Source organism: Tubulanus polymorphus, chromosome 10 (assembly GCF_964204645.1).
Source record: "Tubulanus polymorphus chromosome 10, tnTubPoly1.2, whole genome shotgun sequence".
In the NCBI taxonomy this organism is placed as follows: Eukaryota; Metazoa; Nemertea; class Palaeonemertea; order Tubulaniformes; family Tubulanidae; genus Tubulanus; species Tubulanus polymorphus.
In genome coordinates this window covers 6,341,648-6,365,261 of record NC_134034.1, presented here as the reverse complement: position 1 = coordinate 6,365,261, position 23,614 = coordinate 6,341,648, and the positions used below count along the sequence as shown (strand labels likewise).

The 23,614-nt window shown below is 33.0% G+C and overlaps 2 protein-coding genes across 6 annotated transcripts; both read left to right on the top strand.

Moving 5' to 3' along the window:
- The first annotated feature begins 326 nt into the window (after positions 1–326).
- Positions 327–22,811, top strand: LOC141912033 (uncharacterized). 5 transcript variants are annotated; one of them, XM_074803199.1, is made up of 6 exons: positions 327–462; positions 581–783; positions 943–1,221; positions 1,367–1,620; positions 22,081–22,172; positions 22,785–22,811. In XM_074803199.1, exons 3-5 carry the CDS (start codon positions 1,041–1,043, stop codon positions 22,135–22,137), a joined length of 492 nt encoding a protein of 163 aa, XP_074659300.1. In that variant the 5' UTR covers positions 327–462; positions 581–783; positions 943–1,040; the 3' UTR covers positions 22,138–22,172; positions 22,785–22,811. The 5 variants fall into 5 exon arrangements, with proteins under 5 accessions (XP_074659300.1, XP_074659301.1, XP_074659299.1 ...); XM_074803200.1 differs by lacking the exon at positions 22,785–22,811 and adding an exon at positions 22,249–22,321; XM_074803198.1 differs by lacking the exons at positions 22,081–22,172; positions 22,785–22,811 and adding exons at positions 16,633–16,852; positions 17,568–18,059.
- LOC141911890 (uncharacterized) lies at positions 5,187–6,706 on the top strand. Its single transcript, XM_074802982.1, has 7 exons — positions 5,187–5,373; positions 5,497–5,687; positions 5,781–5,822; positions 5,901–5,994; positions 6,121–6,173; positions 6,266–6,332; positions 6,414–6,706. Exons 1-4 carry the CDS (start codon positions 5,208–5,210, stop codon positions 5,991–5,993), a joined length of 492 nt encoding a protein of 163 aa, XP_074659083.1. The 5' UTR covers positions 5,187–5,207; the 3' UTR covers position 5,994; positions 6,121–6,173; positions 6,266–6,332; positions 6,414–6,706.
- Positions 22,812–23,614: the final 803 nt, after the last annotated feature.

Sequence of the window (23,614 nt, the reverse complement as noted above, 5' to 3'; positions counted from 1 at the left end):
ATGGCCTCCAGAGATTCTACATGTATTTCTTGCGAGAAGGAAGTCAGACCAAGGCAAGAGGGTATATTGTGCGACGATTGCGGGAAATGGCAGCACAGAATCTGCAAGACTGGAATCACCCGAGAAACGTACAGGGAAGCAGTGAAAAGTGGCAAGGACATTCCGTGAAAGTGCATTCCTTGCCGTCTACAGGGGACTTTGCCAGCGATTCCCCAGGCAGAAAGTACACGGTTATCATTGGGGACTGGAGCCGCCCAGAGGGCGAGCCTTCGCTTGTCAACTGATGATGCCTTTCCACCAGTACGAGAACCATCGATATTAGAACTGATGGATTTCGATGAATCTTCGATCAGGGACCCTGTACCCAGAGGGGTTGAAGAGCCAATGGATTTTGATGAATCTTCGATCAGAGACCCTGTACCCAGAGAAGTCGAAGACGAGGAAGAAATTACATACAGCAAGGTATTTTGTCAAAATTACTCATAAATTGCTTCATCTATATATCTACGTTGAATGAAGATGAGTATTTTGATTTTGATTTATAATTTTGATTTATATATGATAATGTTCCCATTTTCAGGTATCATCTTCTTCGCAGAGAGGACAAGACAAATTGTTCGATTCGCTGGGCTTCTCATACACAAAGAAACGTGCAACTAATTCAACAGTTCATTGGAGGTGCTCTGTTAGAAATAAACTCATAAATTGCAAAGCATCTTTGATCGATAGGCCTACAGAATGCCACGGAATACTCGAGACTTTCGGAGCACAATCATCCTCCAGGTAGGCAGATAACTTGAGTTCATTAGATTTATCATATTAGTTTGATTTTTTTTGAGGGCGGCGCACGGAAAGTGAAAGTTTTTGAAACGCAATGGAAAATACAAATGAATGCAGTTTTCTGACCCTAATTGTAATTGAAATGAACTTTTGTTCTTTTAGGCGCCGGTGTCGCAGTAGCTGCTAGGATTAGCACAGAAGTGAAAAAACGGGCGAAAGAAAATGTCTTTCGATCAGCTGCGGCAATCGTAGAGGAGGTGATGCGTGAACAGGTCACCGACGAAAACATGGCCATTGATTCTGTTCCAGCTCCCGAAAATCTGGCGAGACAGGGCAAAGGAGCGCGACAAGGCCAGCGACCCGATCACCCGAATGATTTGCATTTTCAGTTGGAAACTGACTTCATTGCCGACGGGTTTTTCAGGAAAGATATTTCGGTCGGTAAGTATTGGTCTATTAGCATTCTCGTTCAATCATTAATTTGAGTAAATAACTGAAACAAACTTGAACATAATCGGCTTTCAAAAAATCAAGCGAATCGTAGTATTTTCTACTGGTTTCATCATAGATTAAATATTTTTTTCAGATGACAGGAGACACCTCGTATTTGCAACACAGAAGCAGGTCGATATTCTGAAGGGCAGCAAACGTTGGTACATGGACGTCAGGCGGCCATTTACCAAGCTTTTTAGTATTCATTCGTTCGTCAGATCTGGGAAAAACATCAAACAGATCCCTCTTGTATTCGTATTAATATATGGGAAGAGAAAGAAAGATTACAAGAAAGTATTAAAAGCTGTGATGAAGATGTTTGGTGACGATCAACCCAAAGTTAAACAGGTAAGAATAATTTCGATATTTCTTGAAAAAAGTATTTTTAAAGACGAAATCAATTGTCTTATTTTACCTTAAGTATTAGTACAATAGGCTCGGTTACCCATGAAAACATTAGCAATAAGATTTACAAAATTGAAATATACAAAATACAAAATATAGATAGTTATATAGAAATTACAAAAACAAAACAGGTTAAGGTTAATCATTTTAGGTCTACCTGACTGAATTAATGATATGAAATTTACGTAAAATCCGATTTTGCAAAATGAGGACGCACAGGGGGTTCGCGTAAAGGACACTATATCTGTATTAAGTACGAAAATATACACGAATCCTGATCAAATGCCATAAATTCATTGGCCTACACTCACAATTACAAAATAATGCTCCAGTAATTAGAAGATGGCGTTTTCAGATCAGAGGTCGAGAGGTCGAGACACCACTCATCACAGCTAGGCTCTAGTGAGAACGGACGATTGCTCTGTGGCACACATATAGGGTAACTCCACGTAATTTCGGAAGACCACGTAATTTCGGAAGTTTTCTTCTACGGCCTCTCAGCAGTCGCGTAGAGGGAATACCTATTCGGACGAGCTTAAATTTGAAAAAGGGGAGGTAGGTTGGTATTTCCTGGGAATTCCACGGAAATCCGCGCCGTTTTGATGACGTAGTACGCATTTCTTCCCGGCACACGAAACCAGCGAAGCAGGAGATAAAAATCGGTCATGTAAGTACATTATTGATTGCCCCATTTTTACGGCATTTCGCGGCCAGCTGTTATGTAAACACTACTAAGAAGTTCTAGGAAGTAAAAAGTTTGTTTATAAACATTCATTCGCTATTGGAATACGGTCATTGATGAAATATCAGCGATTTTTAGAAACTCGCTCGCCTACACATAATTTCGGATATCGTATACCCGGTTATTCTGGCTCGTTCACGTAATTTCGGATAGATGGTATTTGTGTGTGTTTTCTCGGTAGTCTATCATCAAACAGGCCTTTTTCTGAGATAACTGTCACAAAAAAGTGCATACTGAAAACAAATGCAAATTGATTCATCATTTTAGCCCCAGAGCCTAGGCCTATAACCTAGTCTCCATAACACAGTTATCAGTAGGCCTAAATTATGAAAATGCCATTCTGAGATCAGGTTGTAACTAATAACATGTGATGATATTTACTAAGGAAAATAATTAAGGCTTATTTATAAAAGAAAATGAATTCATTTTATTATTATTTTTATAATCAACATGATATTTACAATGTTTTTTATTTTTAAGTATGTCAAAAGTGTATCGGCGTTGGACAGAAGTGCAAATGGGTGAAGCTGTTGAGGCTGTTCAGAATGGGATGTCAATATTATCGGCAGCAAAAAACTTTGGCGTACCAAAATCAACATTACATGACCGAATAAGTGGGAAAATTCCTGCAGGAAGGAAACTAGGTCGACCGACGAATCTGTCTGAGGCAGATGAATCAAAACTTGCGGATTTCGCGAAAAACCGTGCAGACCTCGGTTACGGTTTTTCAAAGGGAAATCTATTGAAATATGCGGGTGATCTCGCCTTAAAAAGGGGGACACCATTTAAACAGGTAGGCCAACGATTTTCACTAAAAGGTTGTTGTTTATCCCTTATAATTAATACTGGTATATATATTTTACTTTTAGATTATCCCGAGTGACCAGTTCTGGGCTGGCTTTAAAACTAGAAACCCCACTGTTGCACTCCGAAAGCCAGAGGGCACTGCGGCAATCCGACATCAGTGCATGAATGTTAAGAAGGTTGGAATGTTCTTTAGATCGGCCACAAAAGTATTGCTAAATGCTCAACCGATGCATATTTGGAATCTCGATGAAACTGGCGTTCAGTTTTCTCATGTCCCCGGAAAAATTGTTGCACGGTAGGCTTTGAACTAAATTAGCCTATCATTTAAATACTTCAACTGTTGGTCTATAAATAGCCCTTATCAAACCCAAGTTATTAAGCCCAGCAATATTCTAATGAGTTGTTGAAGTATTTTTAATTTCCGACTATCAGCAATCATCCAGATACAGAAACTCAATACCACAGTCATAAAACAACAGATTTAGGAATGAACGTTATAACGATGAAAATTTTATTTTCAAAACTCTTATTTACAGAAAAGGGAGCAAGTATGTTCAATCTCGAATCAGCGGCAATCGCGAAACAGTTACGATCATGGCATGTGGAAATGCTGCTGGGCAGATGCTGGCCCCTAACGTTATTTTTAAGGGCAAGACGGCAGCATCATTACTCTCAGTTGACACAATGAACGCACCGGCAGGTACGACAGTTTCTGTATCGGAGAGTGGTTGGACGAAACAGGTAATTAGTTGTCAGTCACATTTTGAATCAGGCTCCTGAAGTGAAAAGCATTGTCAAATTTCATGTATTCATGATTTCAACAGGGAATTGCAACGATTTGGTTTAAGAAAAATTTTTTACCTACTATTGGAGCGGCTCGTCCACAGATTTTGATATCCGATGGACATAACAGCCACAATTTTCTTGAATTGGTCGAGCTGGCAAGAGAAAATGGAGTAACACTGTTAGAATTACCAGAACATACCTCACATTGGTTGCAACCTTTAGATCGGTAAACACACTTCTTACAGATTTTATTAAAGAATACATCTTCCAATGAAATTAGACCTCAACTGACTAATTAATGTTTCACTTTCTTTGAAGATCATGCTTTAAGACATTGAAAGCATCATGGAATCGCCTATGTTTGAATTTTCATAACGAAAATCCGGGACGTATAGTGAACAAAAGTTGTTTCTTTGAGATCTTCAGACCAACATGGCTCAGTATAACCCCGGAGAACCTTATAAATGGTTTTCGAGCATGTGGTCTTTTTCCATTCAATCCCGAGATAATTCCCAAGGAAGCTTTTTTACCATCAAGCACAAGAGTTGCTGATGTGGTGAGTTACTGAATAATAAGTAACCCGTATTGCCCTTAATTGAGGTTAACTGTACCTACATGTTTTTTTTTATAATGGGTTATAGGTATCAGATCCTACAATTGAAACGATGCAAGATCCATTTTCAGGATTATCGAAGGTATTTTTCTCGTAAAACTTGCACAAAAATCTAAAATATATCTAAGAGAACCTAGTTCCATATATATTATCAAATGTAAAGATGAAAAAAAAAAATTTTCTTCACATTACTTTTTACTTAGGAATCTGCATCTTATGTATTGACAACAGTTGAAAAACCATTTCGTGAGGTGTGAATAGTGATTTAATTTCACTTCAACTTTTTTATGATTAATTTAATTTGTTTAGATTGTTTTTGGACTAATGACCTGTTCGAGTGTTTGTTGCATTGTGTGTTACAGTTTCTAACCTTTTTCATGATCATTGATTTTTTCAGTCTCTCAAGTCCAAGCACAATATATCCTTTTCAAAATGATAATTGCAGATTTTATTGATGATTTCAAATGGATGAGATATTTTAATTTGTGAATTGTTTTATAATCTTCTCAATCAGTGGTTGACCATATTATTTTGTAGACACTGCCTATAACTATCGATGGTCATTCCATTGCCTTAAAGGCAATGGAATCAGCCATTTCCTCGGAAATGAAGAAAAAATTTGAAGAACGATACACCGAAGGCTGTGACTTGACTAATGATGCACTGTATTCAGCATGGAAAATTTTGAAAACTAAATCATCAGCTGAAGTTATCGATAGCTTCCCGATCGAAAATAACTCATCCCCAGGTAAGAGTTAAGATCATTTTTAAAATAATGATAATACTTATTCGCCATGTAAATATGCAGTATAAATAATATATAATTACAAACAAATTGCATATACTTACTGATTAATTTTTATGTACTTAGCTGATCCCGACAATGATGTGCTTGATTATCCCGTACTGATGCCAACTGAAAAGAAAAGAAAACGCGATGATAAGCGTTATTTCATTCTAACTGCGGATGATGCATATGCAAATGCGGTTTCAAAACAGAAGTTGAAAGAACAAAAAGAAAAGGAAAAACTAGAAAGAAGGAAAAAGAAATGTTTGACAACGGTAAGTTTAAGAACAGTTCTACGATTCATATCAAACGGTGAAAAACACACATCATAAAGAAATTAATTCAATAATTAATAAAAACTCTTGCAGGCTTCAACAAGACCACAAAATGGAACTTGCTCCATTAATCCTGTAAGTTGAAAAAGATCTCTTGAAATGAGCAAATTTAATGAAAATAATATTCATACTTTGTATTCCTTTATTGTTCAGGCTCCATCAAGACCAGACAAGGAAAAATTAGCCGTAGTTCATATGAGTAAAAAAATATGTTATATGTGTTCACTTTCGTCAGTTTATTTGTAATGTGAGTAACTGAGGTACCCGGTAACCGGTAGGCTAAAATTATATATAAGTTTATTGAACAAAAATTAAACCGTTTAATTAAAATTTCATATTGAGAATGGCTGTAATGTGTAATTCTGAATTTCAGGATCCTGTGCCTGAGACAAGTGGTGTCAACATGGTTTACGAAATCAACATAAGGTAAATAACTTGCTGCGCTTCTAAATATAAAATATAGATATCTAGTCACTAGTGATGAATAATTTATTTGTACCGGGGTACTTACTTTGTAGTGAAGGTTCATATATTGCCCTTTATCAGGAAGGTGAGAAGCGCAGGAAGCACTTATACTTTGGAGTGGTATGTATTAATCGGCTGAATTATTTTATCTGAAAGGAAAAATACAATTCTCCTGTGATTGTTATGTTTAACTGCTTGCAGATTCTAGAGATATTGGACTTCGGAGAAGTAATATCCGTTCAGTTTCTTGAACAACACTGCAAGAAAAATTTATTCGTTTGGCCCGATGTGGATATTATCGAAGAGCATCCCGTTGAGAATGTACTGAACAACTTGAAACCGCCTGAGGTGGTAAATACGAGGATGCAGATGGCATTTCAAGTTGATGAATTTTCAAAGACTTGCGATTTGTTCGCTTGCATGTAATAGGCTTACTACGTTTTGTTACGTAGGGAGGCCTTAAAGTTGTATTGCTATTGTATTGTATATACGTGTGTGCGTGTGCGTGTATCTATGTATGTGTGTATGTATTTATGTATGTGTGTATGTATTTATGTATGCGTGTATGTAGTTACCAAGTATTTATGTATATATTTATGTATGTGTGTATGTATGTATGTATTTACCAAGTATTTATGTATGTGTGTATGTATGTATGTATGTATGTGTATCTATGTAGGCCTATGTATGTTTGTTTTTTGTTACTCTTTTTGTTACTCATCTAGTCTTAAAAATGTTTATAATTAGTTGATTAAATTTAAAAAAATAAATTAATAAAAATAATGAATATCTAGAATCCGAAATGACTTATCTGGACAATTTAATTGCTCCGCATAGATGGTGCCATAAACGGCACCCACACAGTGATAGACAAAAGTAGTGAGATATTCAATTAATATTCAATTAATTAAAAAAAATTATTTTTTTTTGCTTTTTTTCTAAAATATTAATCCATTTTTTTTATTGTCAATTTTGGAATTTCAGAAGTACTTTCATTTTTAATAGCAGTTGTTTCAGAATTATTAATATCGTGAATTTTATTTGATTTCTTATACCAATTACACCCAATCAAAATGAATACAATTACAAATCCAACTGTAAAATATAAATATTTATCAAATATTCTATTATCAGAAGGAGTAGAAATAACAATATTTTCACTATTTTATTAACATTTTTATTACTTATTTTTTCTTTTACAGCTTTTTTATATTCTTGTGATTTAATTCCTAATTGCCGAGACCATTTAATTTGTTTCTGTGATCTCGGTTTTTTCTTCACAGTTAATTCCTTCACTTCTTCCACCTCGCTCATTTATTATAGAAATATTTTTACTTTCAATATTTGAAAATGTTATTACCCCAGTTGATAATAATGTCATAAATCCGCCTAATTTAAATGATAAATATCCAATCCATTTATTTAATTCAGTCATAACTAAATAGTCATTTTTTAAATCGGAATATAATCTATTTTCATCTTCAATTGGTAGTATATAATTACATAATTTACTATAACCCTTTACTACATTTTCTGATATCGCGTCATTAATTCTAGCTGTTCTCGCGGCTTCATAAATTTTAAATAATCTAATAATTTCATCTGATTTCATTGTATCTAATTCATTGTAAGTTAAATTTTTACCGACAAAATTTTTACATTTTCCAGATGCTATTAATATTTCTAATTGATGTTTACAATAAAGATAATATTCATAATTATTATTTGTTGTAACATTATTTAAAGCACCATCATCTGGAATTAATTTGTTTTCTGTTATTCCTAAATCATCTAAAGTTTTTTCAATTGGAACATCACCATTTTTAGATTTTATTTTCTTTTCACCTCCCATTTATATAACAAATAAATTAGTTGTGTTGTTGCAACTAGAATTCAACTAGAATGTAACTAGAATTCAACTAGATTAGCAAGCTAGTTGAAATATTGTTGTTTTTGTTTATTTCTTGTTAAATCTAGTTGATTTTTGTTCCAACTACCAATAACTAGAATTCAACTAGAATGTAACTAGAATTAAACTAGATTAAAAAGCTAGTTAAAATATTGATAAATCTAGTTGATTTTTGTTCCAACTACTAATAACTAGAATTCAACAAGAATGTAACTAGAATTCAACTAGATTAACAAGCCAGTTGAATTTAAATAAATTCATATTTAAATGGGTGTTGTAATCTAAATAGTTATTTTGATCTTTTAATATTTTTCAACTTATCCATATATTCATTATGTAAATCATGTGGAATAATATCATTTTCCTCAAGTGCATTTTTCATCGATTTTCTATCTTTATTGTAGAATAAAACTAGAAATCTAATGTTTTCTCTAAAATCTTTAACAATTGAATTATATTTTTGATTTAAAACCCACGTTGTTATCCCAAAATGTCTCCCAGAGAAAGCTAGATAACATAACTCACTTTCTCAAACTTTTGAATCATGTAGATTAGCACAATCATCTATGATAAATAATGTATTTGATCCTTTATAAATATCAATTGCTATTTTTATACAATTATCTAAATTTTCTTTTACTGTTTTAGGATCTAATATAATAAATTTATTATTTCTAGTAATATTTCTATCATAAGTTTGATTAAATTCATATGTTGGACAAAATAATACTATATTATCAAAATAGTTTTCATAAACAGTTTCTAATAAATTTAATATAAAATAAGTTTTTCCACAATTTGTTACGCCAGAAATTAACATATTATGAGGCTCAAATATAAATAATTCCTTATTCATTTATATATTTTTAATTTTACTTGATAATATCCATTCATTGAATTTATCTGGCCATCCAACCCATTTTACTAAAGAATATTTTTTTCTATTAACAGTTTTTGTTTTTAATACTTTTTCAATTTTATATTCTTGTTCTAGATTTTCAGTAGTTAAACTTAATTCTTCTTCGTAAAAGTAGCCATCAACTTCTTCACCATCTAAATCTTCTAATTTATAGACATATGGTTTTGTTGTTATTACCTTTTTTATTTTATATATTTCTCTAGTAAAATTTCGATCGTATCCTTTATCAAATATCTTTTTATACTTAGAAATTCTAACATTTTGACCAACTTTAAATTTAGGTTCACCAAAATCATCTACAAGAAATGCTCCATATAAATTATTCCAAACAATTTCAGCATTTTCAGGTTTTCTAGCATCAATAGGTTTCATTCCAATAGAAGAATGATAAGAATTATTATATCCTTCTATCAATTTTGGTAAAACATCAATCCATTTAAAAGTATTATTTGCTGTAAAATATTTCCACATTCTTGTTCTTAATGTTCTATTAAATCGTTCAACAACTGCTGCTTTTTTATCTGATTTTGTTGAAAAATAATTAATATTATGATTATCTAAAAGTTCATGAACAAGTGAATTATCAAACTCTTTTCCATCATCAAATTGTATTTTTTCTGGTTTTAGTTTATCATCCGAAAGAAATTTTCTTAAAACATTTGATGTTTGTACAGCATCTTTTCTATAAAGTGGGAAACTCCATACATAACGACTAAAAATATCAATTATATTCAATAACCACCAATATTCAATAAATTATGAATTCTTTTTAAATAAGATTGTAAATTATTTAAACATAGATATTATAATTCCATTTGATGAATTAACAAACAAAAAGAAACAAAGAGAGCGAGATGAAATGTGGAACAAGATAGAACTTTATTTAAATGAGAAAAATGAAATTGAAGAAGAACCTGAACAATTAAATGAAAATGAAGAAGCCAATAGTGATTTCGAGTATGATGATATTGATTTTATGTTTTAATGGCCTTAAGGTAATGTTTTTATACCATCATCTGAAATATGCCTTTTATCATCAAATGGATTTAAACTAGTTTTTTCAACTTCATTAATGTACATCTCGTGATCTTCTGACCTTAAACAATTCATTTTGTGTTTCATTACAATTGATTTATATAAACACTTTATATAATCTTGAAATTCTATATGTTTATCAACCACATGTTTTGTTATTCCTTTTAACTTTTTAGCTTCATGATCTTTTGTTCTATAACTATACATTTTACTTCTTATCCCAACAAATTCAATCATTTCATCACCCCCTAATTCATCTTTAAATTTACCAGGAATCTTTTTTTTTATCATTGCTAAATAGTTCATGATCTTTGGGATAATTGCTAAAATCAAAATGATGTTTTAATGTTTTTAAGTCTTTTGTTATGTCATTTGTCTTGATTTTTAGTATGTAACTGTCGGTATTTTTTTTGGATTAATGGGAACCCAGAATTGAATGTTCCATCATCTGTTGATAAATCATAAACATAATCTGTTGGGTTATATATTTCAAATAAATCTTTAACTTCTTCTGTTAATTCTTTTTCTACATGCCTTAAATTAAAACAATTTGGTTTAGATTTAATTAATTCTATATTCATATTAAATCCTAATGAACTGCATAATATATTTAATCCTGATATAGCAACTTTTCCTTTCTGTGCAAATGTTATCTTTTTTCCTTTGCAAATTTTTTAGTGCCATCTGCGGCATAGAATCCAATGAAGAACCACTTTCTTAAATTATTTTTTGCATTTAATACATAATCTGGTACTATCTTTTCTTTAGTTGAAGTATTACTTTTCACTATTGCATGAATATAGAATTCATCATTATATTTTATAGCAAAATCTTTAGGATTATTTACAAGTATTCTATAAACTGCTGATGATTTCATATGATCCATGATTCTAAATGTTTTACGTGAATAAACTTCTTCACAGAATTTCTTAATTCTTTATAATAATTTTAAGTCTTGATTACATAAATACCAACAATATTTATTACCCCAAACATAATTATACACACCTGCTGAACCATCACCCATGAAAAATCCTTTGATAAAATATTCTTTTTCTTCTAATGTTTCGGGTTCTATATTATAAATATTATCAATAATTTCATCAAATGACATATGATTCATTCTTTGGAAAAATCTTTTATGTAATAATTCATCTCCAATTTTTATATCAGTTGGTTTTATTTCATCACCATTTCGTTTAATTAAACTATGATCTTCTGTAACATCTACAAATCCTAATTTAGTTCTAACTCTATAGATTTTCTTATTTGTTTTATGCCTAATAATATTCTTTAATTTTTTCCATCCATTTCTTGTCCAAACATCCATTAAACCATTTATTTGTATTAATTCTTTTTCTCCATATGAAATATAACATTCATTTTGTTTTGGAATTATTTCTGAAATTCTTCTTATCAATATTTTATCATTACATTTTAATAATATTGGGGTGTCAGCTGTTACAGAATCAAAATATAATATTTCAATATGCTTTTCCCCAAAAAGTGGTTGTAAAACATTATAATAAAAATCATACATTAATAATTTTGATACTTCTAAAACAGTCGAACCAATAAATATAGGTTTATTAAATTTCATTGATGTTCTTTTTAATTTAACTGCTGTTAAATAATATTCAAATCTTTTATTTCCTAAATGTCTAGGACTTGATTGTAAATGTCTTAATCTTTCAGAATTATTTACTAATTCAATATCATTTCTATTTCTAATATTTTCACATGTTTTACCATAAAAACTATTATTCATTAATTTGAAGAAATCTTTTTCAAAATCTGTTTTTGATATGGTTCTCTGTTGAGTATTGAAATCTATATATTTTTCTAACCACTTCGATTGATTAAATTCAATATATCTATGTACTTTCTTTAATTTCATTCCTTGTTTTAGATAAAATTTTAACATTCTATAATGAACAATATGATTGTATTTATTATTTTGAGTAAGTATTAATTTTTCTGTAAAAACATGATCTTTCGGTTTTATTTTCTTCTGGTATTCACTTAAATAACTATCATCTACAGTTAAATGTTCTGGGCAATAAGGTAAGTTTCTTGTTTTAAACTTTATATTTTCAGGATATTCTAAATCAACTACAAAGAAATAACCAATTGGTGCTTCATCTTTTATACTCGCAATTGCGCTTTCCCAATCAGTTTTGTTATTTTTTTCAACTTCTGTTAATATAAAATTTTTATATGGTTGAGGTTGCATCATTGCCCAACCATATAAATTATTGGCGTCAATATATAATAATTTATATTCATCATTTGCTTTAAAATACCTATCTCCCATAACACCACTAATTCCACCTCTAATTGATTTTTCAAATAATAAAACCATGTCTGGTTCTTTTAATAAATCTAATTCTACATTTGTATATTTTGAACCACATTGCCAGGTTAAACCAGGACTAGAGTAGCAATAACAAGGATCAACATTAAAATTATTCAAATTAACTTCTCTAAATTTTTCAAATATGTCAGCCAATATCATAACATCTGATTTTAAATATAAATCAACTAATTCACCATGATTTTTCATCTTAAAATGGTTCCAAATATTTAATGTTCTATAAAACACTTCATCTTTCACATACTCCTCTTTTAATTGATCATAAAATTGATCTTTTAATAATTTTGTTACATTAAAATCATCATGTGTTTTATAAAATGAATAAGGAATTGCGCCTTTATATCTCAATAATTTAAAATCTTGTTCATTTGGATAATAATATCGAGTTATAACAAAATCATTATCAACTAAACTTTTTGATAAATTATCTAATGAACTTGCTAGAAATCTATAAGAATCTAAAAATCTAATGCAACCAAATTGAAATGAAATATAATTTTCAGATGTCTTAGCTAATAGTTTAAAATCATATTTTCTTACATTTGTACCATTCATAACATTATATTCTTCTATTTCTTGATTAATTGCCCCAAATTTTCCCGATAATTGTTTTATAAATAGATGGGTATCATAGCCTGATAAATTATGAAATAATATTGGTACGAAATTAACTTTCTTAGCTTGTAAATTACAATCTTCATGAGCAGCTCCACGATATTTTGAATTTAAATGATTATGATCTCTAACTTTTTTATCAAATGAATAAAAACGTTTTTCACAATAACAACAATGAGTTGCATAATTAAAATCAATTTCATCTTCTTTTGTCATAACTATTCTTTTATTTTTGTTTAATAATTTTGCAAAATCACTTTCTAATTCAATCATTTTGTCACAAAAATCATTAACTACATTTTCACCTCTAAAAGAAATATATTGACTTTCATATAATTCGGGATAATTTGATTTGATGTAAATTCCATAAGCATCAGCTCTTTGATGAACTTTTTTAATTGTATTTATAATTGGTGGGTCTTGTATTGTGTCTTCATTTAATTCATTTCCTTTATCCATTGATTTTAATAATTGCTTTTTGTTATATATTTCTTTTCTATCTTGATCAGTTAATTCTTTATTCAACGATTCAAAATCCCCATAAATTACAAATGGAACAATATTCTTAAATTTATGATTAGTAAATTTCAATTTATAATCTTTTTCTGTTGGCATTATTAATTTACAAAAATCTTTATTATCACATAATTCTTTATGTTTTAGTAACGCATTCTCAGTTCTAAATTTTCTACATAGATAAATTTTATGGCTGTTAAAATCACTTTCTGTTCTAAAGAATAAATCAATTTGTTTTAACCACATATAATGTTCATTTTCATTTTTTTTGTAATATAACAAATCTATAGCAATTTCATCATCATAATATTCTGTTAAATATAAAGCTTCCAATGTATAATCTTTAATATTTTCACCTTTTGTCTTTGGTAATTGCATTAATTCGAATATATTTATTTTTAACTTATTAATTTTTTCTATTTTGGGTATCATTTTTATAGTTACTGGATATTGATCAATTTTATATAATGTTTCATATTTCCGATAATCTGTTATTCTACGAACATTTTCCTGTGTTGGATGTAAGCAACTAATAATTGACCATAGAAAACATTTATTATCTTCATTTTGAATATTTATTACTGCTTTTGTCGTAAATGGTAATTTAATATAAGATGATGCTTTAATATCCTTTTCTGTTGTAAAGTTTGAATCATTTTTAAACATTGTTTTACTTTTTGATGTTTTATTTCTTTTTGTATTATAAATATTTAAATCTAAAAATATAATTTCATTCAATGTTAAGCCAGAACCCTCAAAATATCTTTTTTCAATATGACGTTTAAATCCATTAAATATTTTTTCTAACTTCTCTTTTATTTGTGTTTTTGAAATTATTTCTTCAGAGTGTGTTTGAATATTATAATTCATTTTTTCTTCTGACTTTATAAAACTTACTTTCCCAGAGATACTAATTTTTGGATATTCAACATCTGTTATCAAATCTAGTATTTTTTCTATTATTTCATTAAATTTACTATAATCTTCTATTGTTGTACCTTTAAAGAATCTAAATATAATAGCTGCAGGACCAATTTTACTATGTAATGTTTCTAAAATTTCAATTGTATCTTTTATTTCTAGTGAATCAATATAATTTCTAACATTTTCCATGTAAGGTTTATTTGAAATGGATTTAGTTTTTGAAGTTGGTTTTTTTACTTTTTGAGGTTTATCATCGAAATAATCTTTTCCTAAAACATTATTACTCAAATTTTGATGGTGTTTTTGTGATTCGAGATGTCTATTATAATTCCTTTTTACTATAAATTCATTACAAACTTCACATTTTATTTCATCCACATTCATATTTTCTAATCGTTCTTTTCTTTCATTGGAATTTTCTGGAGTTTCAAAATCTATTACATTTTTTATATGATTTGAAGACTTTTCATGACGCGATTTTTGAGATTTATCAATGTATTTTTTACAATATGGACAATGATATTGATTTTCATTAACATCAATTTATTCTGTCTTATTCTCTTCCATTTATAAGGAAAAAAATTTACTTGTGGTGATGAGTGGGGATTACTTCCCCTTGTATATAACAAGCACGCTATTAACCGTTCTCACCCAAGCCTCACAGCATCTATTTATCTGGGTACAGTTGACACGCAATCACTGTACTACAGTAATAGCACACGCGTTAATAACCGTTCTCAGTAGAGACTCACTGTATCGATCTATCCACGCGCAGCTGCTGTTACGCGCACTCACTGTATATGTGTGTCACAGAGCAATCGTCCGTTCTCACTAGAGCCTAGCTGTGATGAGTGGTGTCTCGACCTCTCGACCTCTGATCTGAAAACACCATCTTCTAATTACTTGCTCCTCAACATGTAAGTAGACCCAGCCATGTGGCCGAGTTAAATAAACTTCACACATACCTAATCCTACACTTCAATAAAGTTTACAGAAACCAGAGCAAAGCAAAAACCAGGTTAATATTAGTATTAGTTAGTATTGTAATTTCAAACCAAAATTGTTTTCTTTATTGCATAGAAATTCATAATTTTGTATTCATGTTACCACCATAATGACATCATGACGCTTTGTGTGGTTTTGTTTACTTTGTTAATGTTGTTTAAAAAAAATCAAGTTCACAAAACATTAAAAGGTCTCAAATTACGATATATTCAATTTGAAAACTAATATTGATAATTAAGTTTTATATTGAATAAAATTGAATAAAACTCATTTTGGTTAAAAAGTTCAGTTCACAAAGCATTAAAAGGTCTCAAATTACGATATATTCAATTTGAAAACTTAATATTGATAATTAAGTTTTATATTGAATAAAATTGAATAAAACTCATTTTGGTTAAAAAAAATTAAGTTCACAAAGCATTGAAAGGTCGGCAAATTATTCAATTTGAAAACTAATATGTTATCTTCCATTATGATTTTATTACTCCGCTTACGTACTAGTCCGCCTCGTAGTCCGTAGGTTCCGGGATCGAATCCCACGCTGGGAATACTGTACGATTAGTGGGCCGAGTTTGCCAGTGGGCCGAGTCAGTGGTCCGACTCAGTAATGGGACGAGTTGGCAGTGGGTCGAGATGCCGGTGATTCCTTTGCGGTACAGGGCCTTGGCAATGGTCGTCATTAGTTCCAAGACGAGTTTGTCGATGACGTCATATATAAATAATAACACATAGAACTATAACGGAATAGTTCCGTCATAGTTCTATGAAGATACCGGTAGTGGCAAGACTGGTTGCCTGTCCCATTCAATATGGAAGATAGAGACCGGTGACCAGTCTAGATAGTGGCTAGGCTAACGAGGCCACACGAAGACAATGGTTGGCTAACAAACAGCGTTTTCCTGCGCCCATTTATGCCTAACCACATTTTACTAACCACGGTTAGCACTAACAGGGTTTTTCCTGGGCCCGCTCAGTCTATTAAGGGATTAGTACAGTTGTTCTCCGATTGTACTCTTTTTCACCGACACTGGTACGGAGAGTACGCACGTGGTTATGTTATTATTTATATATGACGTCATCGACAAACTCGCCTTGGAACTAATGACGGGTCTGACTATTTCAGATGGCTGGGAGTCACCTTCATTTCGGTCAACGAATTATACCTTTAGACTTCACCTACGTACCTAAAATGGCGGACGATTCAACTTCATCTTCCGATCCGTCTTATTCTTGTCATGATTGTCATGATTTTATGGAAGTGTCAGCACTCATCAATGAACACGAATTTAAGTCAAGAACTACGTGGTGCGTCTGGTGGAAGGACAAGTTATCTGAATATAGTGGTGAATATAGTGAATATATCTACCTTTATTATGCATCAATTTGTTCAGTGAGGAATTTGCATTCAGAAATAAACAACAATTTTCACTTAAGTTGTTTTTGTTTTCATTTATGAGCGATAGTTTACTCAGCATACGCTCGCGTAATGCTGAAAAATCCGCTCCGCGGACGCTCGGAAACGTTACAGTGACGTCATCACCTGCTCATTAGCATATCAAAATACAGTAGGTGGCGCCACATGATGGGCCATAAAAGCCGTTTTTCAGCATTACGCGAGCGTATGCTAGGTAAACTAACGCTGATAGAAGAAAACACAAACAAATTTATGCCAGTTCATGATTTATTTCTGAATGCAAATTCTTTACTGAACAAATTGATGCATAATATTTACAGATCAACCGATTATTAACGAAATTACGAACCAAAACGTCGCACGAAGAGCATGTGTGACAGACAGTAGTCTTGTTTTCTGTTCTATCTATCTAGACCTATAGTACAGTACAGTATAATAACTTATACGCTGATGAGTGTTGTGTTAAGAAAACACTTGTCGTGTTGACATATGGCCTCGCAAACAGCATATATACACGAGTACGAATAAGCCCTCCTGTATGTACTGTTTTTCGATATGATCGTATGCCTATAGGCTAATACATGCAGGCGCGCGTCACCGGAATTACAGATATTATTGGGGCAAACCACTTCAATTCATTTCAGCGAAATCACATATTCCGACATAAGCAAGGCTATTTTGAATGAAATATGAAGCAAAGAGACCAGAAATTCAATCCGAGCTAAATGAATCCGCGACTGATATGGATCCGACATAGGCGGAGTCTACTGTAGTATTTACTTTCGAAACTCTTCTATCACTGAACTGCTTTTAATGTAGTAAGTATTTTATGTTCATACAGTCTGAAAGTCCGTCTGGACTTTCTGACTGCATACTTAATACCAAAACATATTTTTGGTGGGGGTGCAACATGCTTTTTTCTCTTTCACTTATTGCTTTTTGACTTAATGTTTTTGTCTAATACTCCATATAACATGTATATGATGTATTTTTGATAAAGGTTATTGGGATCATTACACAGCACAAATGTGGTGTCGATTAGTTCACATAAAAAATATGCTAATTTTTTGAATATAGGAACATTCAAAGTTGTGGAAAATTTTTGTCCATTGTAAATGTGTGGACTCATTGGCATATATATACCGGTATATATATATATATATATATATATATATATATATATATATATATATATATATATATATATATATATATATATATATATATATATATTAGTATATAATAATTGGAGGTAGGTAATTTGATAACATCTATTTTCTGCACACTTCGGCAACAGGTGAGCTAATTTGGCCATTTTGGTTTGCTTTTTAACTTTTTACACATAATAATTTCTTATATCTTAGTAACCCGATCGTTGTAGAGAAACGTTTGACAATCACCATATTTGTATATCAATGACTTGTAATATTCACCATATTGTACTCAATGTCACCTAACATCATCTGCACCGTATGCACAATTAAAATGCTGTAAGGCCGTGTTGTAATCCAATTTTTTTAAGTCAATCAGAACTATGTACATGTATATTCACATTTCAAAATTGTGTAAGTTGATTTATATCAGAACAATGTTTATTCAAATTTAAAAATTTGTGAAATAAAAAAGTTTGTATGGTACATATATGTTTATGGTTTTAGTTTGTATCATTCAAGTTGAATGTAATTTGGGAGGACTTTTTAAGGAATTTCCTTTTGGATAGCCGATCTCCTGATTGGAAATAAGTTTCTATTGGTCATTAATTTGAATTTCATTCAGACAAAAAATGGGAATTTTGTTTGAACGAATTGCGCTGAAGGACCGAGTTCGTGGAACGATTTACGGGATTCGAACCCAGTGTATTGGGCTACGTTACATCGTAGGTGAAGTCTAAATGTATAATTCGTTGACCGAAATGAAGGTGACTCCCAGCCATCTGAAATAGTCAGACCCACTAATGACAACCCTTGGCAATAGGCTTGGATTTTATTTCCGGGTTGTTGATAATCTCCCGAGAGTGGCGCTAAATATGAACTGCGAATAAATTCAAAATATCATGTCAGCTCGGTAACCAGTTATTATGGGTAATGAAAGGAAAGTATGGTGATTTAACCGCTGGCGCTGTACGGTGCCCACCCTGTGGTTAACAGTGACGATATGCCACCGGGTGACTGACAGTCAGTCTCCATAGCCGAACGACGGTAAATAGTGGATTCCCTTGAAGTCCGCATCCTCTAGGTAGGTCGGGTTGGTCTATGGGGTGCGATTTAAGAATAGGGGACTATAGCGGGTGGAAGCTCCAGTAAATTGTCTATAGATGGTACCTGGCGATACTTAGCAATCCAAAAAGGACTGGTGGATAGATGGCGGTGCGACATAGCCTACATGATCGTAATGAGAGAACGTGGCTTTTATGACTGACAACTCTACAGTTCTACACCTCAACAACTGACAAAGATATAGAGAGAATGTGGCTTTGGTACAGACAGACAACTCTACAGCTCTACACCTCGACACCTCAACAACTGACAGTGACAGAGATATAGAGAGAATGTGGTTTTGGTAGACAGCTCTACACCTCGACACCTCAACAACTGACAGATATATAGAGGGAATGTGGTTTTGGTACAGACAACTCTACAGCTCTACACCTCGACACCTCAACAACTGACAGAGATATAGAGAGAATGTGGTTTTGGTACAGACAACTCTACACCTCTACACCTCTACACCTCAACAACTGACAGAGATATAGAGAGAATGTGGTTTTGGTACAGAAAACTCTACACCTCTACACCTCGACACCTGAACAACTGAAAAAAATAGAACGTGGTACATGTACAGACAACTCTGCCGCTCTACGACTACACCTCGAGAGTGAGAGTGGGTGTGTACTGTGAGTGTCAGTGAGTGACAGTGTTTGAGTGAGAGTGAGACTGTGAGTGAGTGACTGTGAGCGTGTACGGTGAGTGAGTGTGTACTGTGAGTGTCAGTGAGTGAAAGTGTTTGAGTGAGAGTGTAATGTGAGTGTCAGTGACTGTAAGCGTGTACGGTACTGTGAGAGAGCTACGAGCAATTATCTAAACTAGATAATTGCTCGTAGGTGAAAGTGAGTGTGTAGTTTGAGTAAGAGTGAGAATGAGAGTGTCTAATAATTTAGTGTGAGTGTAAGCGTAAGCATGTACTGTGAGTTAGAGTGAGTGTACGGTACTGGGACTGTGTGTTAAGATCGTAGGTTTGATTGCTTATTTAATCTGATGCATTAAATTTGAGGATTGTATTAATTTTGTTTCATGTACCGTACGTAAATAAAATTAGTTGTTATGAATTAGTAATTGATGAGTTGTTTGTGGTTGTTTCATGAAAATTGGGGGGGGGGGGGGGAATATCTACACCAAGTCCTTGTTCTTTTTGGGATGTGAATTGTGAATATGGAGGTGCCCCCTTATTTGTTGTCTCTTCATTTTTGTGTGGTGTCTGTTTTTGTCACCGTAATGCTGTTTTCCATTTATCCAAAGAACGGGTGTTAAATTACTGGATGAAATTGTATCATTTGCGGCCTTTCCGTTGCGCCCGCTGGACACCCCGCTTCAGATGATAGTAGTCGGACGGTTTTTGGTGGTAATTAGTGTGACATCATGGCGGGCCGTGTTCTTTTATTTGTGATTATATTGACGGATTAGTTTGGGTTGTTGTGGTTTCTAAGTAGTCTATTACTTTGAAAAAAAATCGTCGGCTGTTGTAGTAATTAATGTAAATTACAGTGGAGGTAATTATTTAGATGGCGGGTTGATATAAACTGTGTTCACAACCTAGTCCCCTATTCTTGAATCTTACCAACGGTGCGATTTAAGAATAGGGGACTATAGCGGGTGGAAGCTCCAGTAAATTGTCTATAGATGGTACCTGGCGATACTTAGCAATCCAAAAAGGACTGGTGGATAGATGGCGGTGCGACATAGCCTACATGATCGTAAAGAGAGAACGTGGCTTTTATGACTGACAACTCTACAGTTCTACACCTCAACAACTGACAAAGATATAGAGAGAATGTGGCTTTGGTACAGACAGACAACTCTACAGCTCTACACCTCGACACCTCAACAACTGACAGTGACAGAGATATAGAGAGAATGTGGTTTTGGTAGACAGCTCTACACCTCGACACCTCAACAACTGACAGATATATAGAGGGAATGTGGTTTTGGTACAGACAACTCTACAGCTCTACACCTCGACACCTCAACAACTGACAGTGACAGAGATATAGAGAGAATGTGGAGAATCTTACCAAACCGTCCAATACCGACCAAAACCACCTGATACCGACCAAAAGCCGTCCAATACCGACCAAAATCCTCCCAACCGAAGATTTTCATTCCCAAAGCCGAATAAATATCAAGAATTAAAACTCGAATCGAATTTTGAAATTTATTGACAGCCGATCAAAATACAATCTACAAAATACACAATTAGACTTTATACATTAAGCACATTTGATTTTAGTCTTCTAGCGTCAGTCGATCGTTCTGCATGGGTGTTCCTAGACGGCTCTCAAACGGACCTAAACCTGCTGAAATGACATAAAAATGAAACCGAGTTATTTAAGGGTTGTCAAATAATAAACACAGCAATAAATTAACCTTGAACGGAGTCCACCTACCACACTCGACGCCGAAAAACATCCATGCTGCCCGATGCGCAAAGTTACGAAGTTTGACTTATTTTCATACCGCCGAAACATCGCTGAAATTGAGGAAAGAAATTCATGGTACTTCTTTAGGATTAACTCTAAAACAAAGAAAAAACATGGTAATATATCAAGTATATATCAAACTGAGAAATGAATAATTGAGTCCACTTACCAGCACACAAGTTGAAATATATGACTAAAGAGCTAGGACAATAGAGTAGTTTTGATTTTGAGTAAGGATACAGCATATCAGTAGAATGCAATTGAGTGTACCGGGGCTTGTCACATTTGTCGCTAAATGGATAAACCCATTTCAAATGCCAAATCCAAGATTAGAATGTTACTATCAAATGTGACAAACCCTTTCCGAATAACTGAAAAACAAATCAAAATGAATGTTGATTAAGAAATCTTATTTAATACAATCTATATTAACAAACTTTACATATCTAATTTTCTTCGAGCAGGTGTCGTTCGTTCACTTTTGGTTCGCTTTCTCTGCCCGGGCTTCTTCGCAGTTGTAGCCGTTTTTGGGATGCATAGAGTACCATCTGTTGAGGTGATTACGTTGTTAACTTTGCGTGGTGTTTTATATTTCATGAATTTTTCAAAATGTTTTGTTTTTTCATCTTTAGTTTTTGTTGCCCATACTGCATGGCTGACTGCAAAATTTCTCAATTTCGGGGCGAGTTGGTAATTTCCTTGGCCGTGTAAAGCTCGCCTCATGTCAATATACTGAAGTCGTACGATCTCGTGCACATTTGTAATTAAGTCGGGCACTTTCTGAATTTTCCAGTTTATCGCCCTCTTAATAACGTGATTCAATGACTCGCAATTTGTTATTTGTCCAATTCGTAGGAATCCAATGGTTTCTTAATTTTGGTTCAAATACATACTTTTTAAGTTTTGGAACGAGTTTCTCAAAATAAGATAGAAAATTTGGAACTACACGCGTGATCTTCTATCTTATATTCATTACCATGTTCTCGAAATCAAATTCACTTTCGCTATCTAAAATACCGTTTTTTCCAAATATAGATTTAATCACATTGTGTTTTATTTTATCATTCGCCCCGACCTTGTGTTGAAGGTGTCTCCGGACGTTTTCTTCCAAATGTCGATGACATAATACCTGTTGGGCGTTCGGAAAACTTTGTTTGATGGCTTTCAGTAGCGCCGTTTCTTCGTCGGAACCGACTAAAAGCTCAGAAAATCCGACCTGAGTAGTTATATCGCCTTCAAGTGCCGCTCTAAGATGGGAAAAAACGTTGGTAAGTAATACATAATCCATCCCAGTGTAGGTACATAGGGCCCAGCATAATTGGAGGTTCATTAGTTTTACAGCGTAACAAGTTGATATTTTTATGCACTGTAAGTGTTAGATAACACGGACCGAGATTGAAAGTTCGGTCAACACCTAAAACTTCAGGATGCTCGGCCTCAATACAAAACTTGCGAACATCGTGCAATTGTTCATCGGTGTACAGGATGACATTCGGTGGTTTGCCGTCTAGTTGTACGATCTCCTTTATGAATTTGTTTTCTCCCATCATATTCATGACTGTTTGCATATCGTCCGCTGTATTTTTTCTGTTCGATTTTGTTGCGGTCTGGGCATCTCGTTTCTCGCGGTCGACTTTATATTTCGCATTTTGGACTTGCTTCAAATTACGTGGAGCATCGATCGAGTCATCCGCCTGAGCCATTTGCCGATATACTGTGCTTGGGTTATTATTCTCAACCTCTCTACATATCGTTTCGATTCTATCTGGTGCCGTGCGGATGTATTCATTTGTTGAATGCTTTGCGTGGCCATGAGCGCTTCTAGTGGTAGGGAATCCACCGATGTATTCAACAACAGAAATTGTCTGGTTGAATTTAGCTGGTCCGTTTTCGATCCAAGAAATGCGCTTCTTATAGTCGTTTTTTCGTTTTAATGTTGCGTAGAAACGACGAAGATCAACGATATCATCGCGATTTGACTGCGGCTCCAATGGTAAC

Excerpts from the sequence above, each read along its gene's own strand:
- LOC141912033 (XM_074803198.1), top strand. The coding sequence starts at position 1,041 with ATGCGTGAACAGGTCACCGACGAAAACATGGCCATTGATTCTGTTCCA. Across the intron at positions 1,222-1,366 it reads CAGGAAAGATATTTCGGTCG|ATGACAGGAGACACCTCGTA; the intron begins GTAAGTATTGGT and ends TATTTTTTTCAG. Across the intron at positions 1,621-16,632 it reads ATCAACCCAAAGTTAAACAG|ATGGCTGGGAGTCACCTTCA; the intron begins GTAAGAATAATT and ends TGACTATTTCAG.
- LOC141911890 (XM_074802982.1), top strand. The coding sequence starts at position 5,208 with ATGGAATCAGCCATTTCCTCGGAAATGAAGAAAAAATTTGAAGAACGA. Across the intron at positions 5,374-5,496 it reads CGAAAATAACTCATCCCCAG|CTGATCCCGACAATGATGTG; the intron begins GTAAGAGTTAAG and ends TTATGTACTTAG. Across the intron at positions 5,688-5,780 it reads AAAAGAAATGTTTGACAACG|GCTTCAACAAGACCACAAAA; the intron begins GTAAGTTTAAGA and ends AAACTCTTGCAG.